The sequence below is a fragment of the Medicago truncatula genome, chromosome 8, assembly GCF_003473485.1.
Source record: "Medicago truncatula cultivar Jemalong A17 chromosome 8, MtrunA17r5.0-ANR, whole genome shotgun sequence".
NCBI lineage: Eukaryota > Viridiplantae > Streptophyta > Magnoliopsida > Fabales > Fabaceae > Medicago > Medicago truncatula.
The window spans coordinates 6366792-6379608 of NC_053049.1; the positions used below are offsets into that span (position 1 = coordinate 6366792).

Below are 12817 nucleotides of genomic sequence, written 5' to 3' on the forward strand. Positions count from 1 at the left end.
CAACTTGAAGGCACCATGATTTCTAGTCATAGTTTAAAATTGTTTGATGTAAAAGGTCGAAACTAAAGCATTAAGGTAAAATATAATTCACTTTAACTGTTATTACTTTTTGGGTATTAACAGCATTGCAACTGTTATATAATCTTAGGAAATCAATATTGTACATTACTTTTTCAGCACTATCATCTTTTTATCATGCCATATCGCACTACTAGGTTTGCACAAACCTTGGGGTCATTAATTCATTTTTTCCAAACTTAAACTAATGCATTTCATTATCATATCACATGTATTACACATACAAGAGGTAAACACATCTTAAGAACTTCTTATTGATGTATAGTAAAACATAAAAGCAAGCAAACAAACAAACATACATAATAACAAGACCATGACGATGAGGGAATTTGACAACTTCACACATTTTATTCAGAGCAAAGCAACATACCATCAAATTCTTTAGATGGAGATACTATTAGGAATGCCTCTGCAAGTCAATCCTTTCTCACTAGAAGGATAAAGCAGAGTGTATGGCATATTCACAGGCCCGTATCGGTTTCTCAATGACTCATCATTGTTCCTTTCAATGAGCTTTACCTCAATTTCAGCCAACTTCCTTCCAAACCTCTTGAAAGCTTCTAATGGCTGTGAATCTGAAGTCCAAACCTCGCCTTCATTTCTCTGTCCAAGGTATTGCTCATCAGAAGCATGCCTTGATAAGACCTCTAAGATCGTAAGGTCAGTGAGGGTATCATTTTTTGGTGTGATTGTCCTTAGATACACCTTTTGAAAGTTCTTAGAAAGCTCGGCATACTCAGCAGACCCTTTCTCAGGCATGTGTCTCCGGCTTTTAGTTGGTCGGTTAAGTATATATCCTCCATATGGATATTGACCAAAATTAACAGCTGCATGATGTGCTGAAGCAATCCATATGAGGATAGTGCAAGCTTCAATCAACTCTGTACAAGTTTGCATCTTAAACCACCATGTAGCATTCTTCAAATCACCATGACCCACCTCTACAACTTCTCTCCAAAATGCTTGCAGTTCAGAATCTTGCGCAACAGCAGCATCTGACGTGTAGTAGAAACTCACATATTCTTCAACCCATGACTTGATAGCATCCCATATCTCTAGTCCATCAGCAGCATAAGGGTAGTCCTCTATCAGAAGGCGAATTCCATGTGGGGAAGTTGGATCCTCAACAGCCACTCCTCTAGATAACAAGCAAGGAAGATATCATTAATATAAAAAATTAAAAAGCTTGAGATCAGTATCTATTTAACCAAGATTTTAAATTGGTTGTAGTATGATCTTAGTTATTCTAGCGAAACGCGGTAAAATACAGTTGATGTGGCCTCAACCAACGGTGTTTGGACATAAAAAAACCTTGATTTCTCGTCTTACATTGTGGTTACTAACATTTTTTCCAATCCTTTTTTTTTACTAATTAATTTATGTGCAGGATCTAATATTTTGTAAGGTTACCTTTTCAGTAAATCATTAGGAAGACCGTGCTCTATGAAAACCCAATCCTTATATAATAGAGCAGACAATTCTAAAGAATAACGTCCCATCAAGAATGTCGATTCTATAATACCCTCTGCATTAACCAAGACATTCCTTGCAAGTGCATTAATGTTCATTGTGTCACGATAATGTGGAAGTAGAAGTTTGTGAATAGGGTGAACCACACTAAGATGCCTATTTGTTGCTATGATGAATGGCTCAACAACAGCATGAGTGTTCAACCTGTTACACATGTAGATATTAATGAATTACTCATAGATTGATGAAATTAAATACGTTTGATTCTAGAAAAACTCATCAACATAATTCGTACCAGTGGCTGACAAGTTGATGAAAACAGGAGTCATTTACAACAACGTAAGCTTTGGCAAGTAGCCAAATAGAAGCTTCAACACCTTCACTTGCAGGCAAGTAAACATTACTAACAGGACCATAACTATCTTCTTGAGGATGTGGCTTACTTAGCTCAATGGCCAATGGCTTCAAAGTTCCATCATTTTGTAAGAAAATGAAGGTTCTCGTAGCATATGCCTTTGTATCAGTTGAGTTTATTTTCCTCAAATATGGAAATATTGGGTCATGGTGATCAAGTATGTAAAGCCTGTTGTTTTGGATAGCCTATTCAAAAAAATATAATTTAGTCATTGTAATTATTTGAATCATAAATAACCACAAAATAACATTGGCAAAGATGTATATTCATGGTATTAATGTTAAACTATGTCATTACTTCTTCTACAGTGACCCCATCCATGTTTAGCTGTAACTGTTCTTCGGTTATTGTGCTCGTATTATCACCGTAGAGTTGGGTATCTAGCTTGCTCTTTGGTGGGAACTCCTACAATAAATATAGAAAGTAATAATGAAGTTAACAATTAAAAATAGGAAAATGTTATTTCTAGCGAAGGAAATATGGCTGCTCCTAATTCTTGAAGATTTCGTGATGCTATCTTTCGGGAAATATGGTCAAAATAAAAATTAAATTTTCTGTTCGCAAAGAAATCGTTAAACTATCAAGTTTACCTGAAGTCTTTTGATTATGTGTGGATTCACACCAGCAATCATCTCCCTTGCAAATTCTCCATCAGTCATCCATGCAGACTGATTAACTGCTCAAAATAAGAGCATTTCAAATGATCCGTGATATTTTTATTTATTCTATGAAAATATATTGCTAGGACTGAACATGTGTTTCTAATAGATACCTTCAACCACTTTAGGTCGTGGAAACTTTAGGGCCGATTCACCATCAGTTCTGAGGAGTTCCTGGAACACTGGTATGGGGCTAATTTTGCTAAGTGCATTAGTAGGTAATTCAATTCCACCATGATATAATGAACGGACATCTTCAAAAGTGTTAAACTCTGGCTGATTGAATTGTAATGTAAGTGCAGATCGTAATTGAGGTATAACATTTTGAGATGCTGATTTCAGTATATAAACAAGAAAGTCTGAAGACTTCAAGTGGCCAAATGATTCATCTCTTGGAATGTAAACAAAGTCGCTCCGACTCTCACTTTTATCATCTGTAACATACAAATAGAAGACATTAGCAACAAGATCAATATCTTTAAAATCATATAGAGGAAATGTTTTGATCATAGGACCTTTAACTTAAGATAGAGCATAAAGTTTATCACCTTTTTTAGCATGTTTCCTGCCGGTTCTCCCCCTTCGAGGGTAAGGCAAGTTATTGGATCCTCCAACAACGGGACGAGCCAAGCTTTCTTTCTTGTCAGGATCACCCAAGTCATTGTAAACATCGTAGTCATAGATCCTATCCGATTCTTTGCGCTCACCCGTTCCATCTCCTCTTAAAGTCTTCAATTCTTCTTGTCTGTAGTAGACTAATGGAGCTGGTGTTTCGCTTGGAAGGTACGTCTATATTTATATTTATTTATCGGTGTCAAATTTTGAGAAATATAATTTGTATTAGCATGTTAAAGAAATATGATTTTTTTTCATTACCTTGTTCGTAAAGAAGATGCGTTTCGTTTTATACTTTTTAGCATTGTAAATCCATGAGTTGCAAACAAAGTTGATGGTTCCATGGATGGGAATATCTTCAAGCGTCAAACTTACAAGGAAGAATTCTCCTAGCATGAAATTTTCAATATAAAATGCTCCTGGAATTCCCATCTCACTGTCCCATTCAAAATGAACATCAAATGCAGATTGCCCTGCTCCCAAAATTGGTATGGAGGTAACAAGACCTTCTAAATATGTTTTTTTTCCCACTTTACCTTTTCCACTTCCTACAAATATGTCATAATGCTTAATTTATGTCAATATAAACAACTTAATCTTTTCTTATGCTAAGTGCTAAATTTATGTTCACCCAAGTTGCTTAGATTATATCAAAGTGAAATAATTCCTAATTTCCTACATATATTTTAGTAATAGTTGATTTATTATTTAAAATAAGTTACGTCAAAGTGATAATCACAAAAATAAAAATAAAAATTTATAATAAAACAAAAGGGAAAATAAATTGAATCTTAATGGACTCAGGATCAAATTCTTGTAAAAATTAAAATATAAAGACAATTTTCATTTGGATCCTTTGTAAAGCCATTCATTTAAAAACGATAAACTTTGAAACTTATATCACCTGCAGATTTAAAAAATGGTGAGGCCTAGGTTGCCTTTGAAAACTCATGGGCAATTTACCTAAACCAATCAAAAGTTTTCATGTGTACTCCATTAGAATAATAACATTTATTATTTTATTTTGCAAAAATTTAGCAAGTATTTTATTATTTGCATATTCACCCCATCTTAAATTAATGATTTTTTACAATTTAAACCATCACAATAATTAAATTTCACCTCTAATTCAATCACTCTCCAAACCTCTTTTTTAGCTTGGCAAAAATCATTAAAAATTAAAATTATCACCCCTGAGAATCAAACCTGGATGCTCCCACCTATTTAAAATGTACTCTGGAACCACTTGATCAATACATTTTTTATGAAATAATTTGGAATTCAAAATTATGTTATTAGTGAGCAAATTATTTTATTTTTATTTGCAGTGCCTTTATAACCTAGCTTTAGTGAGAAAAAAAAATCATTTTATGTGTGTATAATTATGAAGTAGTAAATTTTTCTTAAGAAAAATGAATTCATTCAATTGATTTTTTATATTTTAAATTTCATTCTTTTTTATAAATTCATACTTTTATATAGATTCGATGACCTACGACAATGTTTCATTTGTGATCCACCGAATTATGATTTATTTTAGGTACTATTTTTCATTTGGATCAGATAAATTGTTTAAAGGTAATAATTTTTTTTTTTGCAAGGTCTTATAAGTTATAACCTAGCTTTAGTAAAAAAAATCATTTTATATGTGTATATTTATGAAATAGTAAATCTTTCTTAAAAAAAATAATTCATTCAATTGATTTTTTATATTTTAAATATCATTCTTTTATATAAATTTATAATTTTATATAGATTCGATGAACTACAACATTGTTTCATTTGTGATCAAACGAATTATGATTTATTTTAGGTACTATCTTTCATTTTGATCAGATAAATTGTTCAAAGGTATTATTATTATTATTTTTTTTGCAGTGTCTTATAAGTTATAACCCAGCTTTAGTATAAAAAAAATAAATCATTTTATATGTGTATATTTATGAAATAGTAAATATTTCTTAAAAAAAAAAAAATGAATTCATTCAATTGATTTTTTTTATATTTTAAATATCATCCTTTTATATAAATTCATACTTTTATATAGATTCGATGACTGATGGGATAAAACCGCAAGTGCACGATTCTACCAGAATTCAGGGCATTACAAACGCAACATGTGGCATAAAAACATTACTTTATATGTATATACTATTGATTTTCCTGTTCATTTAAAATATTTTATTTGCTTAATTGCACTTTTGGACCCCTATCTTTTCAAAAGTTGCGGTTATGGATCCCTAACTAATTTAAATACAAAACAGTCCCCTATGTTTTGATTCTTTAGCAGTTTTGGACCCCCAAGGCAAAAAAAAAAAAATTTGACAAGTGGCACCTCACTTAGGGTGCCACGTCAGCGTTGACCGAGTCAACAATGAATTGGGGTCCAAAATTGGCAAAAAATCAGAACATAGGGGGCTGTTTTGTATTTAAATTAGTTAGGGGTCCATAATCGCAACTTTTGAAAAGATAGGGGTCCAAAAGTGCAATTAAGCCTATTTTATTTACTATTTTATCCTTTAATAATATTATATTAAATTTGAATTAGAAAAATGAAATCTCATTAAAATAGGAAATATACCACTACAACAGGAACAATACTATATATACTTTTTTTTTTTTTTTTACAAAATACTATATATACTATATATGAAGGGAATAGAGACTTTGGGCTGAATTTTTTATAATTTCAATTATACCCTTTAAACAAATTTTCCTATATTAATGTTCCATTCTTGGTGGTATTAAAAAAAGATAAGAATTTATATTATATTTGTTAAACTACTGTGTTGTTGTGGTAAAAGATAAACATGATTTTTTTGGGTTTGTTACAATTTTAATTTCACAAATATTTGTACTTATAATTTTAATCAAAATCAAAATTTCATATAAAATACCGTTCATAATTTACACATGTCACGTGCCCGTTTTTTCGCTAGTTATATATAGTATTTATACTATATATAAAGAAAACTATCTCTTTCAGCACTTTTGGACAGGATTTTTCTTTCCAAAAATACCCTTAATTTTTAATACAAACAACACATGTAACAAATAAATAAGAATAAATTTAAATATTAAAACAAATGTAACAAACACGATATGTGTGTTTGGTTTTTTTCCTTTATCATTTAAAAAGTGTAACAAACTATATGAGTATATTTAATATTTGCTTTTTTTATTATCCCAATTATACCATTAAAACAAAATCCATAATCATCAATCAACAACAAGAAGATCCAACATTTTAAAAAATAAATAGATAAATTTAAAGGAATTTTTTTAAGATTCTTATGTTGTTACATAATATTTGGACAAGATTCTAATTCTCATTAATCTTTTCTCCCACGTCAAGAATATCTCTTTGCTTCTTCTGATTCATATTCATTCATTCCTTATTATTCTAATTTTTAACTCAATTCATCTTCCTATAGATTTGCATCGTTTTTGCTGAACCAAGAAGGACTGTTAAGTAGAAGAATTCCAGAATCATAGATGTAATCACAATAGTTCTCAATGACAATGCTTAAAAAAAATTGATTTTTTTCCCAATCTATCTCTCTCAATCCCGATCTACTCTCTATCCCCTTAAACCCTTTTTTCCTAAACTATTCCTTACCTCTCATGCTCTCTCTTCTCCATCGGATACCATTTCCCCTTCTATCATCTTCATTGCATTCTCCTCTTTCTCTTTCATTTTTGACTTCTCAATAAAAAATCAATCGCAGCTTCAATTTTTTATTGTCGAATTCGAATTCGAATTTGGGGTGCGTGGGTTCGATTGAGAGAGATAGGGATCGAGATGATGGATATATAGACAACGGTGTTGATGGTGGTTTTGAAAAAGAGGTTTTGATGGTGGTTATCTGGATTTTCTCTGGATTTTTTTTTATGAAGGTGATGAATGAGGGAAAGAAAGAAGATGAAGTATGGGATATAATGCTAGATGTTGTTGGTTCACAGTAAGATACAGTGGACATGCATGATCTAACAATCTTTCTTTATTAAAAAAGATCAAACGGTTTATATTAAAAAAAATAATAGGATCTATAGTGGACCAGGGGGTTCACCATAGATATTTGAGGTTAAAGTTAATTTATTTGCAAACTGTGGGAAAAGTGAAGGACTAAAACGTGAGTTTTATTAATTGTGAGACCAAAATAAAACCAAAGAATTAAATAAGCCTTTTTTTTTACTAAAGCTAAGTTATAACTTATAAGACATTGCAAAAAAAAAAAATTAATACCTTTAAACAATTTATCTGATCCAAATGAAAAATATTATCTAAAATAAATCATAATTTGGTTGATCACAAATGAAACATTGTTGTAGTTCATCGAATCTATATAAAAGTATGAATTTATATAAAAGAAAGATATTTACAATATAAAAAATCAATTGAATGAATTTATTATTATTTTTTAAGAAAGATTTACTATTTCATAAATATACACACATAAAATGATTATTATTATTTTTACTAAAGTTAAATTATAAGTCACTGCAAAAAAAAAAATAAAAAAAATTGCTCACTAATAACATATTTTTGCATTCCAATTTAATTCATAAAAAATGTATTGGTCAAGTGGTTTGGGAAAACATTTCAAATAAGTGGGTGCATTTAAGTTCGATTCCCACGAGTGATAATTTTAATTTTTAATGATTTTTGCCAAATTGTTCAACTAAATTTGAATGAATGCATGATCTTTGGCATTAAATTCCAAATTTGATAAAAAAAAAAGAGAGTGATTGGATTAGAGGAGAAATTTAATTATTGTGATGGTTTAAATTGTAAAAAATCATTAATTTAAGATGGGGTGAATATGCAAATAATAAAATACATGCTAAATTTGTGCAAAATAAAATAATAAATATTATTATTCTAATGGAGTACAAATGGAAAATTTTGATTGGTTTGGGTAAATTGTCCATGAGTTTTTAAAGGTAATTTAGAAAAAACCTTAAAAAATTGGTCTGTTACTTGTTTAGCGTACAATTTAGCGACCGATTTCAAAGTTTGGTAAAATGCAAAGTTCACTAAAATTGTGAAAATGCTACCACGTTTTTTTCCCCCTCATCTCAATTATCTACTGATGTGAAATGTTATATGTTATTAGGAATTCTCTCAGGTACTTATGGGTCTGTTTGGTTAACCCCAAAAAAGAGCTTTTAGCTTCTAGCTTATAGCTTATAAGCTCGTTTGATAAAAAAAACTCTGTTTGGTAACACTTTTTTACCATGAGCTTATAGCTTATTTCACGAGCTTATAAGCTATTTTTCAGAAGCTATTCCAAGTAGCGTTTGAGCTTATAGCTTATAGCTTCTCACTTTTTCTTCCAATTTTACCCTTATTATTTCATTTAAATTGTATTTTTATCCATTATAATTTTTATAATAAGCTACGTAATAAAGACTACTATCCCTTTATTCCAATTTTTGTATATATATCAGCTGGCCTTTTTTTTTTTTTTTGAAAAAATATATACCTTCGTTTTTTTTTTACGAAACAAAATATTATTATTCTATTAGTGTTACTTTTTTTTTTTTTTGAGATAAGTGTTATTTTCTTTATTCTCTGTTATTATTATTACTCTATTAGTGCTACTTTTTTTTTTTGTTTTTGAGGTAAATGTTATTTTTTTTATAAAGTGGAAACACTTAAATGATAATAAATATAAGATAAAATTTTAGTGAATAAAATTTAATTTAATTTATAATACATAGGATATATTAAATTAATAAATTTAAAGTATTTTTTTAAAGAAAAATTAGTTTACAAAATTACAAATACTTAAATTAATGATATAATTTTTATTATGAATTAAGAATACCCTTTATGTCATTTTACATTTATCAGCTAGTTGAACCGCTATTTTTACCAAACACTTCAGTTAGCTTATCAGCTATAAGCTATCAGCTAGCTTATCAGCTAAAAGCTATCAGCTAACTTATCAATTATCCGCTATTTTTACTAAACAGAGCCTATGTCCACCGATGTGAAAGGCAAACCAAAGTTTACTAAAATTTCAAAATTGTCACTGTGTGCATCTTTCCCATTAGGTATTTTCTGTGCCGATGTGAAAACCCCTGTTGTAAGATGTATATTTTCTAGTAGTGGTTATGCCAGCTTGTAGCCTTAGATCTCTCCAAGGAAGAAAAAAGCTACTAAAAAAACTTGAATTAGTAAGAAGAACTTTAGAGGAAAAAAATCTCCCTAAATTTAGTGACCAAAGTATAGGGAAAAAAAATATTTTTCCATCACTAATTTTCGTCCCAATTTTATTTGTTTTATTTTTATAGTGAAAATTCTACCTCATATATTAACAAAAGAATAAAGTTTAAAGGATCATCAAATCATCAGCACATTATATCTTCACCTAAAATCATAAGACACTTACTATATGAATCACTTTTTATATGGCATTTGTTAAGATAGACTCATTTAATTTTTAGAAGTACTACTTTAACAAGTTAAAACTAAAATAATATATAAAACAAGGGTTTAAGTTAGCAACTTTTGCAGGCATTTGTTAGAATATATTCACTCATTTTTTTAAGGGACATCCACTCATTTTTTTTTTAGAAGGACTATATGTTAGAAGTGATAATGAAAAATTTGTTAATTATACACACAGTAAGGTGCATGTTGCTAAAATACTCCAAAAAGCTTCCCCCAAACACATATTTCAAGGTGCAAAGTTCAAATTCTTTTAGGAGAGTTGTAAAATGATCATTAGTGTCGAGTAGTAGTATGAAAGATTAAGAAGTAATTACCATCAACATTGGTAGCACTAATCAACCTGAGAGCCACTGAACGGCCAAAGGAGGAAGTGTAGGTATCAATTATAGAGCTAGTGATATCACCAACAACATTGAATCCACCTTTGATTAAACCAGTGGCACTTTGAGCTGCAGTGATTTCGTTGATATCCAATACATTCTTATGCATCAATATCACTGTCCCCTTCACCTTTTGGCCTCTGTTAAAGATACTTTTCACCCCTGAATACATCTTAGTAATTTACTGCTTTTAATTTTGTATTCTTTTGCAAATTAATGAAAGAAAAGTTTGTGGTTTGCATGTTGCAACCATCTCATTATTTATAGGGCCAAATTAATGTTCTGATTCAAAACTATATTATTTTTTTAGAGACTGATTCAAATCATATGAGTCAATGTTCTTTCCATATTTTATCCTCATCCAAAATAATTGATCTACTTGTAAAAAAAAAACATTTACCAAAATAATTTATCTTTTTCAATTTGCATGCAACATTAACGACTTCTTTTCTACTGTACAATGGAATTAATATCATCAATTTCAACTCAATATCTTCAATTTTTTATATATATGGTAAAAGTTAATACATGATAAAAGTACTTCATTAAAAGCAATCTTCTCTTTACTTTTAACATAGGTGCAGTTTTTTTTTTTGAATGAACATAGGTGCAGTGTTAAAAAAAAATGGAGTATTCCTTAAACGAATTAGTTGTCTTTTTTTATGTGACTAAAATGAAGTCGTCTTTGTTTAAACATACTCTTCTCACAGAAGATAACCATGGTTCAGTGCAATAATAATAATAATAATAATAATATTAGCAAGAGGACGTTGAGGACTATAATTTGAGAGGTAGGTAGGCGAATTTACCGGGGCAATAATGCAATGAGAAGAGCACCCAATTGCAGTGCTTGGCCCCAAAGATGTTCAAAACTAGACTATTAGTGTGTGAAGAGAAAAACAAAAGAAGAAAAACATGATTTCTCAGTATGTCCAGTTATATTCAAATTTGTTATAATACAATGTCAATTGTTGATTGAAACTAGAGATTAGTTCAGGTAGCAGATGATGTCCTCGATTATGATTCTCTTTCTTTGCACGATTGACGTTGAGGAAAGAATTTTCTCCCTCAGCTACGGGTTCCTGAAATTATTTAGTAAAATGTTAAATAGAGTTGTGTTTTTGGCCAAGAAGTGTATGTAAACTAAGATAAAGAGATAATGATAAATGGATAAATTAGCGAAAAAAATAGCTTGTGTTTGATTGTGTGTTGACTGTTAACTCGGTCTAAAGTCTTCAAGGTTGATGTACTAGCCAATAGACTCGAGAAAGAATCGACCAACCCTCTTTCGGCTAAAATAACACTTGCATAACCTTCTATCGGCTCGGAAAATTCTCCCAACCAAATGTCATTTTGTGTTGCGTTATCACTTGAATTTCGAGTGATGAGATGACGCAACGTAATTGAAATGGTTACGAACAATATCATCATTACGTCATAAAAGTAGAAAAGTAGTCGTTGGGATGAATCAATTTGAGATCTTTTGTGTAAAAGTATTTCATTACTCTCATTTTTTTTTGGGTATAATTACTCTCATTTTAACGTCTTCTACTTATATATATGATTAAATTTTGATACATTAATATGAGAAGAGTACTTTATTAAAAATAATTTTATCTCTCTTTCATTTATACATTGTTCTTCATCCATGTGAATTAGTTAACTAAATCGGTTATTTATGAGGGAGAGAGTATTTTTCTTTTGAACTATAATATTTATTTTGTGTAAACCTTCTGATTTTGGGAAAATAAACCGCTTTTTTTTTTTTAAATAAAACTCTAAACTCCAGTTTTCAGTACGTAGGTAAGTTTGAAATCATCAATTGATCATTGACATGCAAAAACTATTAGCATGAGGCTAAGCGTGGCAGATAAAATAACAATGAATTTGTTTAAAAAACAGTAATAAAGTACTGAAGGTAAAATACTTTATCATAAAAAAATATAATAATAATATATGTTGATTGATCATATTTTGACAAATAGATCTATTGAGCTATTGTTAATTACATTCTTACGTGTATACAAATAAAAATATTCCCTGTACGAGGTTGTCTTTTTTGTTTTTGATTTTGATGGTACGAGGTCGTCTTTCTTTCTTTTGTTTAAACATACTACTTTTCTCACATAAGGTAACCATGGTTCAATGTAATAATATCAATAATTGTACAAGAGTTAATTTAACCGTGCGATTATTGCACATTACGATGCTCTCCATTTTCAATTGTCACTATTTACTTGTTAACAAAATTAAAAATAGTAGAAGTAGGACTATACTAGATTCAATAATATTTTAACTTTTAAAAAATTAAATTCATTAGTTTTGACCGTTTCCTAATACAATATATTGATAAATCCTTAATCAATGTCTTAAATACACTTTTTAGTATTTTTCTTAAATTAAATAGTAGGTCATATCAGATTTTTAAAATGTCACATTCAAACCTAAATAATAAACCTACGACACGCCACATGCTAGACATTGATCTTAAAAATTTTGGTAGATTAGACTTAGATTTTGCAAAATTTAGTTCGGCCTAACCTATTATATTTTGAAGATTGCTCTAATCCATGTCCTAATTATTCATCCCATTAATTCAGCTGTTCAATATTTTTCAACGGCAATTACTGCTACGGGCATTTTTAAGACCAGTTCATTTACTTTTTAAATTGTTTTAATAGCAATTTTCATTATTATATGTACCCCATATACGCTTCCCATGACGTCCAACGCTGACAGC

At 29.8% G+C, this 12817-nt stretch overlaps 1 protein-coding gene across 2 annotated transcripts; it reads right to left on the bottom strand.

Moving 5' to 3' along the window:
- Window positions 1–459: 459 nt before the first annotated feature.
- On the bottom strand, window positions 460–12559 carry LOC11429452 (linoleate 9S-lipoxygenase). 2 transcript variants are annotated; one of them, XM_039828803.1, is made up of 10 exons: window positions 12549–12559; window positions 10012–10229; window positions 3499–3785; window positions 3171–3411; window positions 2736–3056; window positions 2554–2639; window positions 2261–2368; window positions 1844–2148; window positions 1489–1752; window positions 460–1216 (listed from the first exon to the last, which is right to left on the bottom strand). In XM_039828803.1, exons 1-10 carry the CDS (start codon window positions 12557–12559, stop codon window positions 460–462), a joined length of 2598 nt encoding a protein of 865 aa, XP_039684737.1. The 2 variants fall into 2 exon arrangements, with proteins under 2 accessions (XP_039684737.1, XP_003627182.2); XM_003627134.4 differs by lacking the exon at window positions 12549–12559 and having other exon boundaries at window positions 10012–10276.
- Window positions 12560–12817: the final 258 nt, after the last annotated feature.